This window comes from Thamnophis sirtalis, unplaced genomic scaffold, assembly GCF_051295495.1.
Source record: "Thamnophis sirtalis isolate CommonGarterSnake01/CBP01778 unplaced genomic scaffold, rThaSir2_p1.2 scaffold_2, whole genome shotgun sequence".
NCBI lineage: Eukaryota > Metazoa > Chordata > Lepidosauria > Squamata > Natricidae > Thamnophis > Thamnophis sirtalis.
In genome coordinates, this window is record NW_028261382.1 from 175,846,490 (window position 1) to 175,869,905 (window position 23,416).

At 40.4% G+C, this 23,416-nt stretch overlaps 1 protein-coding gene across 1 annotated transcript in view; it reads left to right on the forward strand.

The window, feature by feature from the left end:
* The first annotated feature begins 5,858 nt into the window (after positions 1-5,858).
* KDSR (3-ketodihydrosphingosine reductase) overlaps positions 5,859-23,416 on the forward strand; it is a 28,523-nt gene continuing 10,965 nt past the window's right edge. The window contains exons 1-3 of the mRNA XM_087707557.1: positions 5,859-6,069; positions 15,205-15,294; positions 18,330-18,386. Of these exons, the coding sequence (XP_087563683.1) occupies positions 5,941-6,069; positions 15,205-15,294; positions 18,330-18,386 (276 nt within the window). The 5' untranslated portion in view covers positions 5,859-5,940. The remainder of the gene's footprint in view (positions 6,070-15,204; positions 15,295-18,329; positions 18,387-23,416) is intronic.

Here is a 23,416-nt window from a genome sequence, read left to right on the forward strand (position 1 = left end):
ATCCCATGAACGACCCTGTGAAGTAGATTGTGCTGAAAGAGAAGATTAGCCCCAAATCACCCAGTCAATTCCGTGTGGAGTGGGGATTTTCAACCGGATTCTTCCTAATCTATATTCCTGCCATTTCCCTTCGATTATTCACAGCTTGCTTCCTGTGCCTATTGCAATATATTTGTTTTGAAAAAATATAAGGTCTTGAAAACAGCTATAAAATTTCGTAAAAGATTCACTACAGTACTGCTATATGTGCATATTTACTAAACATTCAGCACTTTTACCATAGAAACTGTTAGGTCACCAAAGTTCTCAAATGATATAAAATCTAAAATAAAATAAATTTGGTATTAAATATGTATTTATGATAAAATTTAGTGCATTTTTTTCCCCCGGCCAAATGATTCCCAAGTGAGAGTTGTACCCATGAGAGTGAGAGCCGAGGTGGCGCAGTGGTTAAATGCAGCACTGCAGGCTACTTCAGCTGACTGCAGTTCGGCTGTTCAAATCTCACCGGCTCAGGGTTGACTCAGCCTTCCATCCTTCCGAGGTGGGTAAAATGAGGACCCGGATTGTTGTTGTTGTTGGGGGCAATATGCTGACTCTGTAAACCGCTTAGAGAGGGCTGAAAGCCCTATGAAGCGGTATATAAGTCTAACTGCTATTGCTATTGCTCAGAGCCGAGGTGGCACAGTGGTTAAATGCACACTGCAGGCCACTTCAGCTGACTCTTATCTGCAGTTCAGCGGTTCTAATCTCACCGGCTCAGGGTTGACTCAGCCTTCCATCCTTCCGAGGTGGGTAAAATGAGGACCCGGATTGTTGTTGTTGGGGGCGATATGCTGACTCTGTAAACCGCTTAGAGAGGGCTGAAAGCCCTAGGAAGCGGTATATAAGTCTTAACTGCTATTGTTATTGCTATAAATTCTTAGTACCAATAAGAGCCGCACTAGTTTTTTCATCCACCGACTAGAATTTTGAAGCTTCCAAAATGTAGGACTCCCATCCTGTTTCCCCATGGGTGAAGAAACCGTTGGAAAATTTTGACAAGGCAACATTCCATCATTCCTGTATTCAAACTTGCAGTTTCTGGTAGCTTGGTAGTTTTAATGTGGGCCCTTTTGCCACCTGATAGGAACTATATTTTAGCATCAGTGAAGTGCACAATGCCTAGCTAGTGTTCTGATTAATATTCAACACAATTTTAGAACTGAGGGCGTGTGGCTTAAGAATTTTAACTACCTATCGATACAGTCATAATAATAACAGCCTTTATTGTCATTGTACAGCACATATACGACGAAATTGGTTTAGCTTCTCGGTGATGGCAATCCCAACTGATCCAATAACTCACAACCGCAGGACATGGAGGCTGTTAACAAATTAAGAATGTGGGAGGCCCAGGAAAGGTTAGACATGAGTTGGGGAAGCCCAACTTAATGTGGGCAGTTAAGATACTTCAGGTGTGAGTGATACTGGAGCAATTTGAGATCTTTCCTGCAGTGGGATTTTGATTTCCTGTCCCCAATGCTCTGCAATGCAGAATTCATGAGTTAAGTGTCACAATCACCTGGATTGTGATCACATGACTGCACGGTGCAATGGCCAGAACTTTGGGAACTGGTTATGTGTCTGGTTTTTTTCAGTGCTGGGCTAACTTTGAACATTGAACAAATGGTTGTAAGCTGAGGACTACCCATACCTTTCCTTTCTGGTCTTCCTCCCAAATAAGCTTATTTTCACATTGTGGAATTTAGGTAAGAAAGTACCGAAAAAGAGATGGAAACCATTTAGATGGTTAAGTATGTTGATGGCAGGCTGCCCGGAAATCAGGGTAAGTCGTAAGTTAGAAGTTTATCAAAACATCCTGGGAGAAAGTCACTTGTATGGTTGTGTGAAGACAACTGTAGTGGTGTGTGGGAATGGGGAGGGGAAGAGATGGAGGGAAAGCCCACAGCTTAATAACAAAAGAGAAGAAACAAGAATCTACCCAAGCTTTTCAGGTGACAAAAGACAATATAATATTTGTATTTTCAGACTTGCAAGATTCTGCGAATGTCGCTCTACAATAAAGTAGAATTTGGCTCCTCTTGTTTTTCTGTCTGATTCTGGCCTATTTGGGAGGCTGATAATGGACTTGTGGATATACTGTGGATAAGCTTGTCTTGAATCTCTATCCTTAACATCAATTTGTGGTGCTAACACGCTTGAATACTATCTGCACCTTAGCACAGTGTTTTTCAACCACTAGTGTGCCGTGACATAGTGTAAGGTGTGCCGTGGGAAAATTACTTTATATATAGTCAATATAGGCACAGAGTTAAATTTTTTTAACATTTTCTAATGGTGGTGTGCCTCGTGATTTTTTTCATGAAAAAAGTGTGCCTTTGCACAAAAAAGGTTGAAAAACACTGCCTTAGCAAACATTTCCATTGCTGAAAATGGACCACGGAAAAAATGGGGGCAACTCCTTTATGTGGGAAGGCAAGAAAGGTTTGGGCATTTGCAATTTGCAAATAATAAAATAAAGGAAGTCAATGCAGAAATACAAGAGTTACCATAATGTCAATGAAAATGGGGTCACCGGTATTAAAAATAACAATGAAACAATACAGTGTTGAATTGTCCCACAGTGAGTTATCTTAGAGCCATAGATATGGGGTCTGTTCTTGCAAATACATATTCAGGAGGAAGCCACGGCTACTGTTGAGGAAAGATAGGATACATGTATTGTAAATAAATAAACGCTGGAATTAATCCAAATGTCTTAAATTGCACTTGCTTTGATCTAGCTGAAATATCAACCACTTACCGTATTTATTGAAATACCGTATATACTCAAGTATAAGCCGAGTTTTTCAGCCCACTTTTTGGGCTGAAAAAAGCCGCCTCGGCTTATACTCGAGTCAGTGAAAAATTTGCCCGAAATGGAGGAGAAAAAGGGGCGGGGCCATGCCGCTGGGTGACGCTCGTGAATGGCCCCCCTGTGAGTTTCCCCTCCCTCTGTGTCAGTTTGCCGCGCAGCGCGCACCGCACCATCCCCCCTCCTCACGTTCTAATGTAATGCAGGGCTGTCTTACGATTCCCCTTCCTCCCCCTCCTGCCGCTCTGCAACGATGTCCCACCTCCTCCTTGTTATGGCAAGCAGCCACATAGCGATGTCCCACCTCCTCTGGTACAGTGATCCAATGATAGGAATCGCTGTGCCGTGTGTCATAGGAGGCGGGACATCGCTCCCGCGGCTGCACGGGACATCAGCATCACAGCGGGACATCAGCATCATGAGGTGAGTGAAGTATTTCATTGAATACACCGGTATTGTGTGATAATAATTTGTTATCCAGAGCAAATTTTTACAATGGCTACTGTATATTTAATGGGCACAGGCAGGCTGTATATGTTATTCAATGGGCAATGGCATTATTGGTACCTATTTTTATTTTTGAAATTTACCGGTAGCTGCTGCATTTCCCACCCTAGGCTTATACTCGAGTCAATAACTTTTCCAGTTTTTTGTGGTAAAATTAGGTGCCTTGGCTTATATTCGGGTTGGCCTATACTCGAGTATATACGGTAATTCTGGTATGTGCCTAGAAATCCAGTTTCACAAGCCTATGCTCTCTATGAGCCCATATCATTCTTGCCTTGGTAAACACGTTTGGAATTTTGAAAACATGTTGTGAGCATTCTTGCTCAATGACTCCTAGAGGTTAATTCTCCCAAACTATCTGCCAGAAGTTACAAAGTTATACCAGAATTCTATTCACGCTTAGCCCCTTCCTACTACCCGGGTTTATGTTTATCATATTTCCAGATAAGGGGACAAATAAACAACAAAAAAATACATTGGACTGTTGCATGATTATTTATATGTATAAACATATTTATATATTTTTTTAATAAGTTTTACGTTCTACAGTATTTGGAGGTGAAATTGGAATTGGAAATAAATGCTATGCTGGTCATTTTCAGCATTGCAGGATTTTATTTTGGGGAATGAGATTGGGGTGAGAAAAGTCATTTATGCCAGAAATCCTGAGAATTCCCGGTAAGAGGGTGTTAAAAGGCCGAGCGATAGTCTATAAAAAGCATCCCGACATAATTCCTAGATTTCTCAAGGTGGCTCAGTGCAATAGGTAGAGCGGTGGTGATGGCGTCCCCTGTCAACCTGTTGCTTCTATAAGCAAACTGGTGTTGATCGAAATTGAGATGTTTATTAAGTGAAATGTACCCCATTTTACGACTTCTTGCCCCAGTTGTTAAGTGAATCACTGCAACTCTTCAGTTAGTAACATGGTTGATCAGTAAATCTGGCTTCCCCATTGGACTTTGTCAAGATAGTTTCAAAAGATGATCACATGTCCCCGGGACACTGCAGCCGTCGTAAATATGAGTCAGTTGCCAAGTGTCTGAATTTTAATCATGTGATCATAGGGATGCCGCAATGATCATAACTTACTTTTTGACTACATTTCACTAAATGAATTGCTGTAAGTCAAGGACTGTGTTTAAATCCTCACAATGACTGTCCTTCAATACTATACCCATCTCAGCAGGGATGTCATTGGGTAACAGAGACAATGGTACACTAACACTAATTTGTCAGCATTATAGCAATAGCAATAGCAATAGCAGTAGACTTATATACCGCTTCATAGGCCTTTCAGGCCTCTCTAAGCGGTTTACAGAGAGTCAGCATATTGCCCCCAACAATCTGGGTCCTCATTTTACCCACCTCGGAAGGATGGAAGGCTGAGTCAACCCTGAGCCGGTGAGATTTGAACCGCTGACCTGCTGATCTAGCAGTAGCCTGCAGTGCTGCATTTAACCACTGCGCCACCTTGGCTCTTAGATGCAGGTTTTTAAAACGTACTGCATGATCAGGTTTCCTAATAAAATGTACCATGAACCCCAATTCCTAGTACTGAATCCAGTGAATCCCTTGTTCTCTACATCCTCACATCTTGGTTCTAGTTCCACCAGTGGGATTCAGCCGGTTCGCATCTATTCGGGAGAACCGGTTGGTAACTTTCTAAGTAGTTCGGAGAACCGGTTGTTGGAAGAAATCTCCTTTTGTTTTCTTCCACTTTACAGGGCTATTCCTGTAAGGAAGGCAGGAAGGAAACATTCTGGTGTTGTTTCTAGCCTCATCTTTATTGCCCTGCGTACAGAACCTGCCTCTCTGGTTAGTACGTAAAAATGCAAGTAGAAAAATAGGGGCCACTTTGACGGGATATTTTTATAACAGTCCCGTTCTGGAGGGATGGTTTTTGCAAGCATAGAAAGGAGGAGGGTCCAGTTGCCTCTTGGAAAAAAAAGCACCTTTTGGATCATCTCTGGGTGATTTGCAATTAATAAATAAAATAAATAAATAAAAGTCACAAATATTAAAAAGCAATAAATTTACACCCGCAGTGGTAAAAGAGGAAGGAAAGAAGGAAAGCAACAATTGCATTAAATACAGTCGCCCCGTTTGCAATGGGAACGGGACGCCTCCAGCTGCTGCTGCCCCTCTCCCCCCTCCTCCTCCTCCGCCGCCGGCGCCGGAGGGAATGGTAGCATCAGCCGGCGAGCTCTCCGCTGCCACCGTCTTCTCCCCGCCCACCCGCGCGCGCCGACCACTCACAGGCCCGCTCTCCTTCACGGCTCGAGGGGGGCGGCGGCCAATCGTGTTGCGGATACGTCACCGCGCTCCGTTCCTATTCCCCCCCCCTCCCGGCCACAATCCACACAGCCAATCACGCCCCCCTTTCGGTCTACTCCCCCAGTGAGAGAGCGGCTCTCGTATTTCTTCCCGCCCCCCCTCTTTCGTTTCCTTGAAAAAGCAGCCATGGTTGGCTGAAGCGGGGCATTCAGTCAACGGGGCCCTCCGTGAGGCGCGGCGGGCGGCTGAGGGGAAAAGCGGTTCTTTTTCGGCGGCGGCGGACGCGGCATATTCGGGGCGCGATGCCGGGCGCGGTCCTGCTGGCGGCCGCCGGGGCTGCTCTGCTCGCGGCCTTCCTGCTGCTGCTGCTCTACTTAGTGTCGCCGCTCCGCCATCCCAAGCCGCTGTCGTTGTCCGGGGCTCACGTGGTGGTGAGGATCGCAGCGTTTTGGGGGCACCCGGGGAGGCTGGTGGTGGGGAAGAAAACGGTGGCATTTCGCGGTCCTGCCGGGCAGGTATTTTTAAACCTCGGGCTCCTTTTTCCCGCTTCTCTTCCCCCCCCCCTTCCCAGGCTGCCTTAACCGTGTTAGGATGCCTGCGCGGGTTTTTGCGCGCAATCCTATGGGGGGGGTTAACATCGGTTTCAGGATGCAGCCTTCCCGCTTCTCTTCCCCCGCCCTTCCCAGGCTGCCTTAACCGTGTTAGGATGCTTGCGCGGGTTTTTGCGTGCAATCCTATGGGGGGGAGCATCGGTTTCAGGATGCAGCCTTCCCCCCCAAAAAATGGTATGGGTTGAGTTAAATAAAAGGGTGTGAAGAAGGACCTGTTATTTTTTTAGCCTGAAGCTAAGAGGTGTTTCCTTTTAATTCATCCTTAAAAGAGAAGGGGGAAAAATGCGAACCAATTAGGAAACGAACTTTAGTTTGACGCCTTTTGCTGATTCTCTCCCCACTTTGATGTTCTGCAGGGTTTCCCTTCCATAAATAAATAACTCAGAATTGCAAGAGCTTTTTATTATAATTATTGTTATTATTAAAGAAGCTTTTTGTGGAGGAAATGCAAGTTGTAAATCCTAAACCAAACATTTCTTAGCGGTATAGATTTTAATGTTGGTTTGCTGATTCTCTCTCTTCCCACTTTCGAAAAGTCCCCACTTTTATGTCCTGTAGTGTTTCGCTTCCATAAATAAATACTCAGAATTGCAAGAGCTTTTTATTATAATAATAATTATTATTATTAAAGAAGCTTTTTTGTGGAGGAAGCGCAAGTTGCAAATCCCAAACCAAACATTTCTTAGCGGTATAGATTTTGGTTTATTAGATTTATATTATTGGATCTAATATTTCTCTCTTCCCACTTTCGAAAAGTCCCCACTTTTATGTTGTGCAGGGTTTCCCTTCCATAAGTAAATACTCATAATTGCAAGAGCTTTTTATAATAATAATAATTATTATTATTAAAGAAGCTTTTTGTGGAGGAAATGCAAGTTGTAAATCCCAAACCAAACGTTTCTTAGCATTATAGATGTTAATGTTGGTTTGCTGATTCTCTGTCCCCGCTTTTATCTCCTGTAATGTTTCGCTTCCATAAATAAATACTCAGAATTGCAAGAGCTTTTTATTATAATAATTATTATTAAAGAAGCTTTATGTGGAGGAAACGCAAGTTGCAAATCCTAAACCAAACATTTCTTAGCGGTATAGATTTGGATTTATTAGATTTATATTATTAGATCTAATATTTAATGTTGGTTTGCTGATTCTCTTCCCACTTTCGAAAAGTCCCCACTTTCATGTTCTGTAATGTTTCCTTTCCATAAATCAATACTCAGAATTGCAAGAGCTTTTTATTATAATAATTATTATTAAAGAAGCTTTTTGTGAAGGAAGTGCAAGTTGCAAATCCCAAACCAAACATTTCTTAGCGGTATAGATTTTAATGTTGAACCCTTGGTGGTCTTTTTTTTAAAATTGAAGAGTTTTAATAAGTTTTACAAATATTTCCCCTACCCTCCCCCCACCTCCCTCCCCCCCTCTCCCCAACTTCCCAGAGCAAAATACAGGGTATAAACATTTAACAATCATACACTAACATAAGTCTCTTGAAAAAGCACCTTTGGATCATCTCTGGGTGATTTACAATTAAAAGTTACAAATATTAAAAGCAATAAATTTACCCCAAAGTGGTAAAAGAGGAAGGAAAGAAGTAAAGGAATAAATGCATTAAATACAACATGATGAAACATATAAGCATATAAATTAGCAGGCAACACTTTAAAACATTTTGCAAGGAGAGAAACTTCTTCATTATGATAAGAGTTCAGGTAAAACTACTGTTTGACAGGTATCAGAATGGGATAACTCACCATGGCTAACTCACCATGGTCAACCTGTTGCAGATGTAGGAAATTAGCACCCACCCGTCTCTTAGAAAAATGAAATAGTTTAGGAAATATTAATATTCTTGTACTTTAACTCCCCTTTTATTAAACTAAATTTAGATAAATTATAACATTCCTTGTTCATTCATAAGCTAATTGAAATTTCTTAGTCCGGTATTTATTTTGAATGTCCCTTGGTGATCTTAAATACAGGGTCACACAGACTTTAAAACAAGTCAACCTTATTTAGTCCCGTGGGTGTTGGGACTTCAGATGACTTTGCTTTTAAATTTGGCTATAAAAAAATATATGTCTAAACTGTATGTACACTTTATGACCGTTTTACCATCCTAAGAGTTTAGGATTGTGGACTGGCATGTAGGAAAGTGAATTGCCCCTCAGGTCAAACCTGATTCTTGGGGTGAATTTATGTTGCAGAACTGGTTAGACATTTACCATTTTTCTCTTCATTATTTCTTTTTTTATTATTATTAAATAAGGCCTCGGGGGATCTTATAAACAATATTACCGTACAATTGGCTTCATAAAGAAGTGGATGCACATGCTGGAGGGTAGAGGGTACTATGTTGAAGAATCTATGTGCAAGAATTCTCTGAGAGGCTGAAATGAATTGAAAGCCTAATATAAGTGAGGAGGAATAATACTTGCATTCAGACCTCCGCATGAATCTGCCTCCCACACACTAATTTATTCATTTATTGAATTTTTCCCTGCCACCATCAAGGAGACTCTCCCGGGTTACAGTATGCATCTGAACAACACAAAACAAAATAGTTGTGGTAATGTAGGCAGTTCTTCGTATATAAAGGGCTTTTCTCACTTTCCTGGATATGTTTATGTAAGTCTGGATTGGAGGAAGCAAAGATCACAGAAGTGAAATGTCTAGACTTGAGAAAATTGAATACTAAGGATGCATGATAATAAGGACCTGCGCAAAACCGTATTATTCACATTTTAACAGCTCGTGTAGGCCTTTTATTTACATGAACGTAGTATATACAGCAGAGCAGGTGCATCTAATAGGGTGAGAAAAAGTTTTCAAAGTGCCTGCAAATTTTTGGTTTTTCAGACATAGGCTAAAAAAAAGTCAGAAGCTACAGCAGCAATGGGTATAAATGAGGTAAATCCTTGCAAAAGAGCTCACATTGCAATAATTTTATTTCTGTTCTCACATTCTGTTCTTTATACTTATTGTATTGGTTTGCCGCATTTAATAGAGATTCTTTTTACTATATTTTTATAGTAAATATCTGAAATCACTTTATATTCCACATGGGCATACACAGTCTTAAAGGTGGCACCCACTCCATTAGTTCTCTAAGGAGGCCTGACGGAATCAAACTGGATTTTCTTGTTTTGTATACATAAGGATTATCTTAAAACAACAGATAGTTTACAGCAAACAACCGCCAAATTCCATTTGCTCAAAAGAAGTTAGTTTTTTTAAATAAGGCAAGGAATGAACACATGCGATGGTAACTCATATTCAAATTCTCAAATTGCATAATGTTATGCAAAAACAGATGTCTCTCAAAAGAAAAATAACATTTCAAGTTAGTCAAAATGCACCAGAATTTGGGCATTTTGTTAAAAATGTATATATACTTAAAACAAGTAGGGTAATATAGGGCATGTGTGAGCACAATGCAAATCCCATTCCTTGCGTTATTAAGAACTTTACTATTAAACGATAATGCCATTTGAGCTGTGGATGTGCCAAGTCTTATTCTCACCGTAGGAGATTAGATGATAGAATGTAGTCTTTGCCTCTGTTTCCTTCAATAATATTCTCCAGGTTGTAGTTTGGCTTACTTGGTACTTAATTTCTTTGTTTATTTGATAAACAAAGTCAAAGAGCAGAAAGAAGAGAAAACCCTCAGGTTGCAGTTCAGTTTGGTTACTAGACTTTTATGTAATATATTCACTGAAGTCAAGTTCTCATGAAAACCAAGCATGTTTTATACTGAAACTTGGAGTCTTGTTCATTTGGTTTTGCTGTGCTTTTTAATTAAAAAACTAATTTGCATCTCCAACTTATAACCTGCAACTTCATCAGTATATTAATAAGCATGTAGTGCAAAAATTACATGTACACATACTTTTGCACTCATCTAATGCAGTGTTTCTCAACCTTGGCAACTTGAAGATGTCTGGACTTCAACTCCCAGAATTCCCCAGCCAGCGAATGCTGGCTGGGGAATTCTGGGAGTTGAAGTCCAGACATCTTCAAGTTGCCAAGGTTGAGAAACACTGATCTAATGGATATAGTTTGCAGGAGAAACCATACAGTAATGTAGAACTCAACCTCACATCAGAAGAACTTGAGAACAGTCTTATCAGTTTTTATGTTTGGAATAAGATGGCCACAATCTCCTCTGAATGCAGATGCCGCATCTTGTCTGACTCGGACAAGCTACTGAGTGAGGCCTTGCAGTAGTAATTGGCTGGGATCTTAAATAACTGCTCTTTCCCCCCATTGTCCCAATCCAGACTCGACCAGTAGGAGCAGCATAAACTGAAATTATTTAGGGAAATTGAACTCAGTTGCAGCAGTCAAACCCTGCAGAAGATTTAAAGCAATGCTATTCACAATTTCCTTGTTTAGTTTCAAAGGGCTGAACAAAATCAAGGAGGCATATAAAATATTATGGTCAATGTAAAAAATCAAAGAATTGTTTCAAACTTTAGGGAAAAAAACTTATTGATTACCAGTGACAATGATGTACAGTATGATCAAGAATTAGCTGACAGCATAAATTGTCAGATGATAAAATGATATAAATACTGAGAATACCATGAAATCAGATTGGCATTAAGAGTTGGTCTGAGTATGAAGTTCTTTAAACATTTAAGTCCCTTATATTAATCTTAGATATGATTACAAAATGTTTATAGAATTTTTTTCACGGGGATTTCATTCTGACATAGAGGTAGTCCTCCACTTATGACCACAGTTGAACCCACAGTTACCATTGTTAAGCAAGACAGTTATTAAGTAAGTCATGTCCCCTTTTTCTTCCTTTTTTTGCCACCGTTATGAATCATTCTAGTCCTTAAATGAATAACGTGGTCATTAAGCGAATCTGGCTTCCCCCCATTGATTTTGCTTGTCAGAATCTGGCTGAGAAAGTCACAAATGGAGGTCACATCAATCGCATCATTCTGGAGCTCTACAACCTTACAAGCGCCTGAATTTTGAACATCTGACTGTGGGTCACAGTAAATGGTCATAAATGTGAGAAGCGGCATAGGTCATTTTTTTCCAGTGCTGTTGTAACTCAGAACAGTCGCTAAATGAACAATTGTAAGCCGAGGACAACTTGCACAATATCTCCCAAACTATTGTGTTAATATGTACCCAGACTATGCGATGTGGTATTCATTTGTTTCTTTGTGTAATTGGTTGTGTAATTGGTGGTTGTTTTTAGGAAGCAAGCATGTGTGGTCATTGTTTTGCTGTCAGATTTGACTTAATTTGCATTCATTGTATGTGACTAAATCTGTTTGAAGCCGTCCAGAGTTCAATGAGATGGGCAGCATATAATTTTAACAAACAAACGAAATCTGTTAAATCTTTGGGATATTATTTCTTTCTACAGATAGCAAAATGGCAAGGAATGTCTGCCTGTTTGCCTTACAACAATTCTTGGGGGAAAAAGAAAACATTGAACTCTGAACATTCCTTTGGGGCAGGTTTCTGTAGCCAGGATCAAAATTGATCTTTCTTGGAACTGGATTGTTTAAAAGATAATTTGGGAAATGACTGTAGGCAGGAAAGGGTGTGTGGTACCCGATAATTCTCTTAATTTGGTAACTGTACATATTTTGTACAGATTCCTGGATATATCTGTATTGTTGTGCGGGATTCCAGTTTTCCTCTTCTGTTTATTACTTAATAGAATTCTGTTATTCTATTATTATTGCATAATGGATTGATACCCAACAGAAGTTTTTTTAAAATGGTTTTATTTCTTTTAAAAAACACAAATATTTCATCATTTGTCAATCATTAAAACATTGAAGTACAATTTTTTTGTATGCCCCTCCCTCCCTCCCCCCCAACCCCCCTCCTCCCCCCCAACTTCCCAGAACCCGTACACAGTATGGATTTTTAACTAACACAGTCTAAAATCTATTGAGAAAAAAGAAATAAAGAAATTAATGACATCTCTACATTGACCTTAGCTTCTTCTTACTGAACTAACTTAACAGTTTAAATCATTTCTGATCTTAAGCATAGGCTAACTGGAATTTCTTGGTCCCGTATTTATTTTGTATATAGTCAATCCATTTTTTCCAGTCTCGTTTATATCTCATTTGAATGATCTTTAAGATATGCCGATATTTTAGCCATCTCGGCTAAGTTTGTAACTTTCAATGTCCATTCTTGGATTGTAGGCAAGTCTTCCTTCTTCCAGTATTACCCAACAGAAGTTTTATTAGACCAGCATTGTTACCTACTTTGGATAATGAAATGTCTGCAAGAAAACAAGTAATCAAAGAGAGGACCAAGGAATCCCAGATATTTTTGCTTATTATCATTTTTATATCTCAGTCTTTATTATAGAGCTCCAGGCAACCTATGTAATGTTCTCTCCTTATCACAGAGAGTTTAGCGTTTCCTAGCATACAGGTAATTACAACCGGTTGCCTAACTTGATAGTTTGATATTGAGAGTTTATATTTCTGTGGCATTATAGAAAGATGCTTTTTTGCCATGTTATAACTGTGGTTTTTTTTCCCTTTAGTTTTAATACACGTGCCATTGTTTTTTTTTAAAGTTGTCACCTTGTTTATTTTATCTTAATTTTAATTTAAAAACTCTTTTCAGAAAACTAGTCATTTTTTGCATCATAGTTGACAAGTACAAAAATGCAACCTTTTCCAATTTACCATATTTTTCAGAGTATAAGACGTACCGGACTATAAGACGCACCTAAATTTTAGAGGAGGAAAACAAGGAAAAAAGTATTCTGAACCAAATGGTGTATTAATATATTATTTAATAAAATACCAGTGTAGCAGAATAATTTTTACAACCACATATACAATACAATACAACAGCAAAGTTGGAAGGGACCTTAGAGGTCTTCTAGTCCAACCCCCTGCCCTAGGCAGGAAACCCTACACCTTCCAGACAGATGGCTATCCAACATCATCTTAAAGCCTTCCAGTGTTGGAGCATTCACAAAAATAGAGAGCCGAGGTGGCGCAGTGGTTAGAGTGCAGCACTGCAAGCTACTTCAGCTGACTGCAGTTCGGCTGTTCAAATCTCAGGGTTGACTCAGCCTTCCATCCTTCCGAGGTGGGTAAAATGAGGACCCAGACAGTGGGGGCGATATGCTGACTCTCTAAACCGCTTAGAGAGGGCTGAAAGCCCTATGAAGCGGTATATAAGTCTAACTGCTATTGCTAAAAGGGGAAACTTACTTTTTAATTAGATGAAAGCTGCAGGAATTTTAGAGTCGGCTTTCACTAGTTGTGCCAATAGGATGTTTCCAATAAACTGTTTTTTGAGGAACTTGCCTGCCTCACAGTTCTCCTTTCTATGGCTACGTTACTTGGAATGCTGACATCCGCATCTGTTTCAAAACTTTTAATATAGAAGTGAAATTGTAAATGCTCATCAACAAATAAATTAAGACAGATTGCAGGGTTTCAGAAAACTCTAGTGGTTAAGATTTTAATGGGGGGGAAAATGTAGCCTTTAACAGCCTCTTTCCATTCTTGGCAATAGCAAAATTAATGGGCGGCAGCAGTTCAAAGTAATAATACTTGAAAATGGATTATTAAAGGCATATAATGACATTAGAATTTTAAAAAATTAACTTACGATAACCATGCATATAACATTTAAATGAACGCCATTTTAAAATAGTGCAATATTGTTTACAAAGTAGGGGGTGCGGTTAGTCTGTATAGGTATTTTTAATTGGTTTGAGAATATAATATTGTTTTCAAGCATACAGTATATATTCAAAAACAGTCTCATAGAGAGGATGCATGTCAGCAGGAAGATAGGCATGCCATAGGAAGAAAAACATCCAGTTGTTTCCTACTTTTAGAATATTTATTTATAGTTAGTAAGCTATTATATTAATAGACTTGAACCTACCTTGAACCAAAAATACTATCTTAAGAACCCATATTTTGATTGATAAAGTCTTAACATATGGATTTAAAAGATATTTCAGCTTCAACTATTGTTGACTGAGTACATTTAAAAACCACTGTTTCCTATCCCTTTAGAACAATCAAAGAATACTGATTTACTTCTAAAATCATTTTGCAATATTAGGGGTAAGTTTCAGGAAGTTTTATCCTGAAATCTATTACTTTAGCATTTTATTCTGAGAGAAATTGTGACATTCATGAATTACGTTTATTTTTTTCCTTTTGAACGTAGTATTTGTTTTTAAAAAAGATAAAGGCAAAAATTTAAACAAATATAATAACTTTCTTCTACCAGCTTTGGTTGTTTTTTTTTCTCTCTTTAAAGAAGTATCCTTCTTTAAATCTTTACATGTATTAAATGATTAAGTTTAAAATGAACTTGATTATCCATGGAGGCAACCTGAAAGCATTTATATTATTGTTTACCATCTTCATAGTATTAGCCACGGACCAGGAATGACCCATTGTATATGAAAGGAAAATGTGTGGGGCTCCTACTTGGAATTCTTATTTCCAAGAACTATAGCAATAGCAGTTAGACTTATATACCACTTCATAGGGCTTTTTAGCCCTCTCTAAGCGGTTTACAGAGTCAGCATATCGCCCCCAACAGTCTGGGTCCTCATTTCACCCACCTCGGAAGGATGGAAGGCTGAATCAACCTTGAGCCGGTGAGATTAGAACAGCCGAACTGCAATAGCAATAGCAGTTAGACTTATATACCGCTTCATAGGGCTTTCAGCCCTCTCTAAGCGGTTTACAGAGTCAGCATATCTGCCCCCACAGTCTGGGTCCTCATTTCACCCACCTCGGAAGGATGGAAGGCTGAGTCAACCTTGAGCCGGTGAGATTAGAACCGCTGAACTGCAGATAACAGTCAGCTGAAGTGGCCTGCAGTACTGCACCCTAACCACTCCGCCACCTCGGCTCTTAATGTACAATGAGAGATTACCAACTTCATGACTTTAATCGATATCTTCTTTACTTAAAGGTAACTGGTGGTTCCAGTGGCATTGGGAAAAGCATTGCTATTGAATGCTTCAAGCAAGGTGCTTTCGTAACACTGATTGCAAGAAACGAGGTACATTTTTTAAGTTTGTTTATTTAGTAATGGTCGTGGTGTAAGCTAATTGCGGGTTATTAAACAACAGTGACTATATGGGCTATATGTCTACTGTCAAACTTCTATTTTGCATATGGAGATGGGCAAGTCTTTATTGGTGGAATTCAGCAAGTCCCTACTGCAATTTTTCACTGTAACCCTACAAGGCTTATGGGTGAAATGGTTACTGCTATAGAAGCATTTCTACACTAAACAGAATTTCACATTCAAGGTGCTGCAAAACATGAAGTGACATTATGTGGACCTCCTGAGCTCCATTTTTGCTGGCAGAGGCACTTTGCTGTTTCCAGGGCGGCCATGCGGGTCAGATATAATTTGACATTCCTGATCTAGGTCTCTGTATAGTTTAGTCATCAAGAAACATTGCGACCAGTTCCAAGGCCGTAGATAGTATCTCCCCTTTCAACACAGCCAAAGCCGTGACGAGACGACGTGCGATCTCAAAGCTCTGAGACCGCAGTCGACACTTTTATTGCTGGGGGTTCCCAACGGACCGAAATCATCCCGAAGAGATGGTGAACAGGAAGATTACATCTTGCTGATCTCGGGGATATCGCAAAATCTTCGAGAGAAGCAAGGAAAAGTCTTCTGCTGGTAATAAAAATTCCAGTCTGTCAAGACTGACACGGAACGATGTGGAAAGAGAAAGTGTTTCTAGCGGGTGAGAAACTTTTATTGTTTAAAGAAAACGGGCTGCCTATAAAATCTAAAAACTAATTTAAATCAAAGAATAGAAGAACTTAGCGGCGAATCTGATTTTTGTAATGGTTCTGGACAATGGTTAAACTCTTTCTTTCTAAATGCTATTTCCAAAACAGTTTTATGTAGTTGTCATATCCTCCTGTCAATCAACATCAAGGCAGCTAATAGGCCTCAGAAACAAGCTCAGGTGAAGTTGTCAGGGCAATGCTCCCTTTTGGCTAGCTCTTCCACAAAAGCTGCCTAGGACTCATATCAGCTGGTCTTGCTGCAATTGTCACTAGAGGCATTGTTACTTTTCATTAGCAGCCAGAAATAAAAGTGTAGGAAGAAGCTGGAGCTCTCAGATCAGTGGTGGGTTTCAAAAATTGTTCGAACCTACTCTGTGGGTGTGGCCTCCTTTGTGGGAGTGGCTTGCCGCCCATGTGACCAGATGGGAGTGGCTTGCCGCCCATGTGACCGGATATGAAGATGCCGACGATACTTGTCACAACCACGTTACATTACCTCACACACAGCACTGGCATGCATAAGAATATGATGTAAACCTGTTTTTTAAAATGCATCTTTGGTTTGCGTTAAAACAACTTCAACACACGCAACGTTCTGATTGCACCACAAGCGCAGTAGTCATCCTTACCTTTCCCAGAGGCACCGAGTTTTATAAATAGGAGCATGATAGTGTAGAATAATCCTATCCAAGGACCAGTGGTGGGTTTCAAAAAAAATTGGAGCCTCTTCTGTAGGTGTGGCCTGCTTTCCGGGTCCACTGGTGGAACCTCTTCTAACCGGTTCGGTAGATTTGATGAACCGGTTCTACCGAATAGGTGCGAACTGGTAGGAACCCACCTCTGTCTCAGATGTTTAGTGCTCCCACATCAAACTCCACGTTTTTGGACAGAAGTTGTGTTCTCTTTCACTAAAGAAACAATTATAGATGCTCCATATCTATTTATGTTGTTTTGTGGGTTTGAAAACATTATTGTTTGGTGCTATGCATCTATTTACTGTGCATTATATATTAAAAACCTTTTTAATTCTAATTTTGGAATTTGTAACCTCCAGCTTTTTATGATTGAATCAAAGAAGCAGACATGAACTTTAATTAAAAACATTAATAATGGCACAAGCGACAATACAAAAGCACAAATAAATATAACCGTTTAAGAGCTGAACATGAAATATTAATTTTCAAGTTAAAAATGTTAAAATAAAATACAAAAATAATTTTGTTTGCACTGGTGTGTATCTGATGCTACAATATTATATTACTTTTTTAAAGTAATATAATTGGCCAGAATTATACTGACTAGAATTCTACCTCTTTACAAGTTTGCATATAGTCCTGTGTTGGTGACATTGTGCTGTTTACAGACTAATAAAGTAGGGATGTGCAACAGAGGTGGGATTCAGCAGGTTCTGACCAGTTCTGGAGAACCGGTAGCGGAAATTTTGAGTAGTTCGGAGAACCGGTAAATACCACCTCCGACTGGCTCCTCCCCCATCTATTCTCTGCCTCCCGAGTCCCAGCTGATTGGGAGGAAATGGAGATTTTGCAGTATCCTTCCTCTGCCACACCCACCAAGCCACGCCCACAGAACCCGTAGTAAAAAAAAGTTTGAATCCCACCACTGATGTGCAGTACATCTCACTATTTGGCATTGCTTAAAGAAGCTGCATCTCTTTCTGGACTCAGAAGGTAGCCTCTAGCCCAGGGTTAACCTTTGAGTTGAAGAGGTGCTGAGAGCATACCATGACTTCTGAAAAGCCCATTGCCCCATCCTGAAGATGCTTCTTAACGTGAACATGTGGTTGAGTTATAATATAATGACTCTTAATTAAAGGGCCAATTACCATTTCCTGCATTTCTGTTACTTTTCTGTTGCCATTTGGAATGACATATGTCATGTGGACGCCTTATGATAATGATTGTTTGCTTCTTGGGAAGTAGAGATCTCAAGAAGAAAGGTTGCCCTACTGTAAACTTTTACATCTTAATAAGTTCCATGAAACACAATGAAACTTCTGAATATACATTGAAGGGCTTGTATTGTACATGAATATAGACATAATTCAAGTCAAACTTCTGAAAATGGAGTTAAATGGTTGATTTAGCCCTAATTGGCTGAAAAAGTTACTTGCATGTTATAGAACTTGCAATACATTATTTATATAGATGGGTTATATGCTAGGTGGTAATTTTAAAAATAATTTAAAATATATAAATTTAAATAATGCTATACTTCAACATAATACTTTAGTTGCAAGTCTAAGATGTGCTTATTCAATTCCAGAAGCGTCTTTTGGAGGCCAAGAAAGAAATTGAGACATTTTCAGTTAATGATAAGCAGGTAAGTTTCTGCTTTCACTTTTAACAATACTCCTCTCCTCCTCCTCCACTACACAAAGTAAATGAAGTGTTTCTATCCTATCAGATGTTGCAGACGAAATGTGATGTAATAGTTTCTAGTCGTAAAACTAAATCACTTGGCAAATAATTTCATAGATAATCTGAAGCTTGTTTGTTAAAGAAAAGGAAATCCTAAATTGTATAGCACCCAGAAGGTAGAGATACACACTTATTTTGAGGGAGACATGTAAAAGTTCCCAGCTGTATATTTTCTGAAACTAATGGGATTTGCATCCTTCAGTCAATGTCTTTAAGGCATAGGGAGTTCCCAGAATAATTATGTTATTCATGATAGAAGATATAGACTAACCCAGTGTTTCTCAACCTTGGCAACTTGAAGATGTCTGGACTTCAACTCCCAGAATTCCCCAGCCAGCGAATGCTGGCTGGGGAATTCTGGGAGTTGAAGTCCAGACATCTTCAAGTTGCCAAGGTTGAGAAACACTGGACTACCCTATGTTCTATCTTTGGAATGAATAACCCATAATAAGTACCTCAAGCCAGTAGTGTAGGTGGCAGAAAACCTTAGAGATCTTCGTAGCTTACTACCTTATGTCCACTAAATAAATGTGTTGAAATCGGAGAGGTGTTTATTAATCAATTCCTACATTCCTTGTAAGCAGAATCAACCAGTGCAGCAGAGTAATCTACAGTAGCATATAGTGGATGATGACTATATGAATGCATGTTAATTCAAGGGAATCAGGGAACCCGTGACTGAATTACTATTTTTCATTATTCACTGTTTCATTCATTCATTCATTCGTTATTTCACTGAATTACACTGTTTGATTGTTGGTCAAGCTGCAGTTGATGGTAGGTAAACTTCTGTGACCTCAGGAAGGCTACACTCTTTCTTTCTTCTACTTGTAGTTTACCTCTTCTATATTATAGATCAGGCAGGCAATTAATTTTCCAAAGGGGCCACATGCGTAATTGGGAAAGAGATTCCTGCTGCCACTCGCCCGCCCCCCTCTCCCCCGCTGCCAGCACTCTGCTACCACTGCCTCCCCACCACTCCATCTGCCACTTGCCACTGCAAGGGGCAACCAAAGGGACGGATGTAGCCTGCGGGCCATAAAATGAGTGATTCTTACATAATAAGAATATGTAATACAGTCAAATGTCCCATTTGGTTCACTGACAAATGTGCAGTCGGCAAAAGTGCGCCGATGAAACCGCGGCGAGAAAACCACGAGGTTGAAATCGCGCCGACGAATGCGTGCAGAAGCGCGCCAATAACAGCGCGCCGACAAAAGCGCGCCTTCAACAAACAAGTAATAACTACCTAATAACCCTAACCCTTACCTTAACTTAAATCACCCTTTTGTGGGTGCGGTTTTGTCGGCGCGTTGTGGGCGCGTTTGTGACGTTGCGGTTTTCTTGCCGCGGTTTCGTCATGTGCCCATTTGTCGGCTCACGGTCCCATTTAATATCAAAAGCAAAAGATCAGGACTATAGATTAAGTTGTAGTTCAGAAAGACTTATTACTCAAGCTAGTCCCAAGAGTCTTAACGAACTAAATTGGTGCTAGATGGAATTCAGGCTGAGCCTGGACTTGGCAACACAAGGACTGTAAATAGATGATGTTTAAATCCATCCCTGAGCTCTGTCTACTCTTCTCCTATATCTATCCAGTTGTAAAAATATTTGCAAATAGTATTTTTATTTCTGAGTCTCCCCTATGAATAAATTACATGTGGAATGACTTCTGATCGCGTATCTAAAAATGCTGTCTGTTTATCTATTAACTCGACATGCAAAGCAGGGTTTTATTTGAGATAGCAATAGTACTTAGATTTATATACCGCTTCACAGTGATTTTACAGCCCTCTCTAAGGGGTTTTACACAGTCAGCATATCGCCCCCAACAATCTGGGTCCTCATTTTACCCACCTCGGAAGGATGCAAAGCTGAGTCAACTTTGAGCCGGTAATATTTGAACTACAAACTGCAGCTAGCAGTCAGCTGAAGTAGCCTGCAGTACTGCACTCTAATCACTGCGCCACTGTGGCTCATAGAGATGTAACATAGTTCAGGTTGTTTTTTGGGGGGAGGTGGGATTGTTAGGTTACAGTACAGTTGTCTCTCCCTCCCGGTATCTTTTTAAAAATAAGGATTTTCTCTAATTAGAATCTTTTGGGAAACTGTGTATTATACATTTGAGTATTCATAGCTGTCTATTAATGCAAACGTTTTGCTGAGCTGCTTGCTTTTAGAATGTATTGAATGGTTTACAATGACTTTGGCATTAAATGTGTTATTTAGCCGTATAAAGAACAAGGGATGAGCTAGCCCATCCCTATCTAATCAAAATTCCCACAATGGTCAGCCTTACATTAATAAGCCCATAAATAAGACACCTACATAATAATACCTTTCTAGTTGTTTTCCTAGCAGCTGCTTCCAGGAGGCGGGTCGTAACTGCTATTTTTCATTGACACAATAGTTGCATCCTGCAGGAAATCTTTGTCGTGACAAAATAAAGCTTAGACATTCACCTAATGCCTTAATGACTAGCCAAAATCTGTATTTGCCACCACACTTAAGACATTTTTCAAATAAGGAGGGGTGGACTCGGGATGATGCCAACTTAAGTTTAGTAATGCTCAAGGCATGAATGTAAGTGTTTCTGACTCACCAGTGACACATCGGGAAAACATTTTATTTGCTATCCACAACTAATTTTCTTGAAAGCTTGTTTGTTTGAAAGCCAGTTTGGTGTATAGTAATGGTTGAGGTACTTGCCTATCGTGTTTCCCTGAAAATAATATCGGGTCTTTTTTCTTTTTACCCCTGAAATAAGCACTTGGCCTTATTGGGGGGGGGTATTATTTTTGAGGTGCAAGAGGCGCCCCAACAGGAAACAGATAGCAATAGCAGTTAGACTTATATACCGCTTCATAGGGCTTTCAGCCCTCTCTAAGCGGTTTACAGAGTCAGCATATCGCCCCCACAATCCGGGTCCTCATTTCACCCACCTCGGAAGGATGGAAGGCTGAGTCAACCCTGAGCCGGTGAGATTTGAACAGCCGAGCTGCAGAACTGCAGTCAGCTGAAATAGCCTGCAGTGCTGCATTTAACCACTGCGCCACCTCGACTCCTTGTTGTTGGAGCTAAGCAGCCACCATGAGAAAGAATTGGAAAAATAGCTGGCTCAGTTCAAATTGGATCCGTGTCAGTGTTCCAAATATCATCCGAAATTAAATCAGAGTCCAAGGCGAAGTATTGCTCAAAAGTTCCAATTTATTAAGAGAGACATGTTGGCACATCTATGAAAACCCGAATCTGGAAGCTTCCCAGGTTTTCCCACCCAGTTGAAAGTTCATGATCTCGTCCCCACACCCACAAGTCCATCCCATGGTCCAATCTTCCACTGCCACGCTGGCAGCTTCCACCCATCCAGTTCCGGTCAGGCTCAGAGCTGTCGAGAACAAAAGACGACCTTGGTTTCTAGAAATGAATTTTATTTTGACAACAACACGTTCTACTCCTTACCATTCCCCCCCCTCCCAATTCCCCACTAATGAAACAGCATAGTAGAAAAAAATATTAGTGTGGCAGGCCAAAGATCCCAGAAGGCTGCAGGCCTGGCAATCTGACTGAAAAGGAGGCTCAGCAGAAGCATCTCACTGAGGACTACGAGCATAGGCTTTCCAAGCAGAGGGAAGATTTGGGGGAGTGCAAGGCCAGGTACCAGTGCCCAGAGACTCAGCGGGCTGAGATGGTCAGCCAGTTCCAGGCCATGAGGCAGTCCCAGTGTTGTTAGCTCTTTGCCACCAGCAGCCCTTCCTTCCAGCCTTCACCCAAAGCCCACCACCAGGAGGCTGAAGCAGACCCCAGGTCAAAATTTCTGCCCCCCTTCCAACACGTACAAAAAGACCCCGAAGGGGGAGACTCTCTGCAGCGGTTCCACCACAAAATCGCGGGGGACAAAATCGCGCTCGACGAAAGCGCGCATTTGACGTCATCACAGTGCGACGAAAACATCGCACTGTGATCGAAAAATGTAAAAATAAAGCTAAAACCTTACCCTAACCCCCCCAAACCTAACCCTAAATCTAACCCTAAACCTAACCGTTAACGTAACGCTAAACCTAACGCTAACCCTAACGCTAACCCTTAACCTAACGCTAAACCTAACGCTAACGCTCTAAACGTAACCTAAACCTAACCCTTACCTTTATGTGAATCGGCTTGCTTTAATTTTAATTTTATTTCAATTTTTAATTTTTTTCGTCGCGCTGTGATGACGTCACATGCGCGCTTTCGTCGAGCGCGATTTTGTCCTCCGCGCTTTTGATGGGTCACGCTCTGCAGCAACACAAGCATTCATTGCATGTATCCAGCCCAGGGACTGTAGTTTGAGGACCCCTGATTTAGTGCAATATAAAAAATTCAAACAATTTTTCTGTGGACCTCCAAAATTTTCTCGTGGTCCATGGACCACCAGTTGGTGATCGCTGCTTTGGAGAATAGGTTGATCCCCTCTCCTTTGTAGCGACCCCTTAGATGTTGGAACACTACTATCATGTCACCCCACGTCTTTCTTTTCATTAAACTGACATACCCAATTCCTGCAACCGTTCTTTATATGTTTTAGACTCCAGTCCCCTAAACATTTTTGTTGCTCTTCTCTGTACTCTTTCAACATCTTTTTTTTACATCACGGTGACCAAAACTGGATGCAGTATTCCAAGTGTGGCCTTCCCAAGGCATTATAAAGTGGTATTAACACTTCATGTGATCTTGATTCCCTCTATTAAGGTAGACAATGACTCTGTGGGTTTTTTGGTAGCTGCAGCACACTGCTGGCTCATAAGTAAGTGATATTCACTAGCACCCCAAGATCCCTTTCTCAGTTACTACTCTTGAGCCAAGTACCACCTATGCACCTACCTGTGCATTTGTCCACAATGGTATAAGGTGGTTTAGTGGTTTATTTGACTTGTATGCCGCCTATTCCCAAAG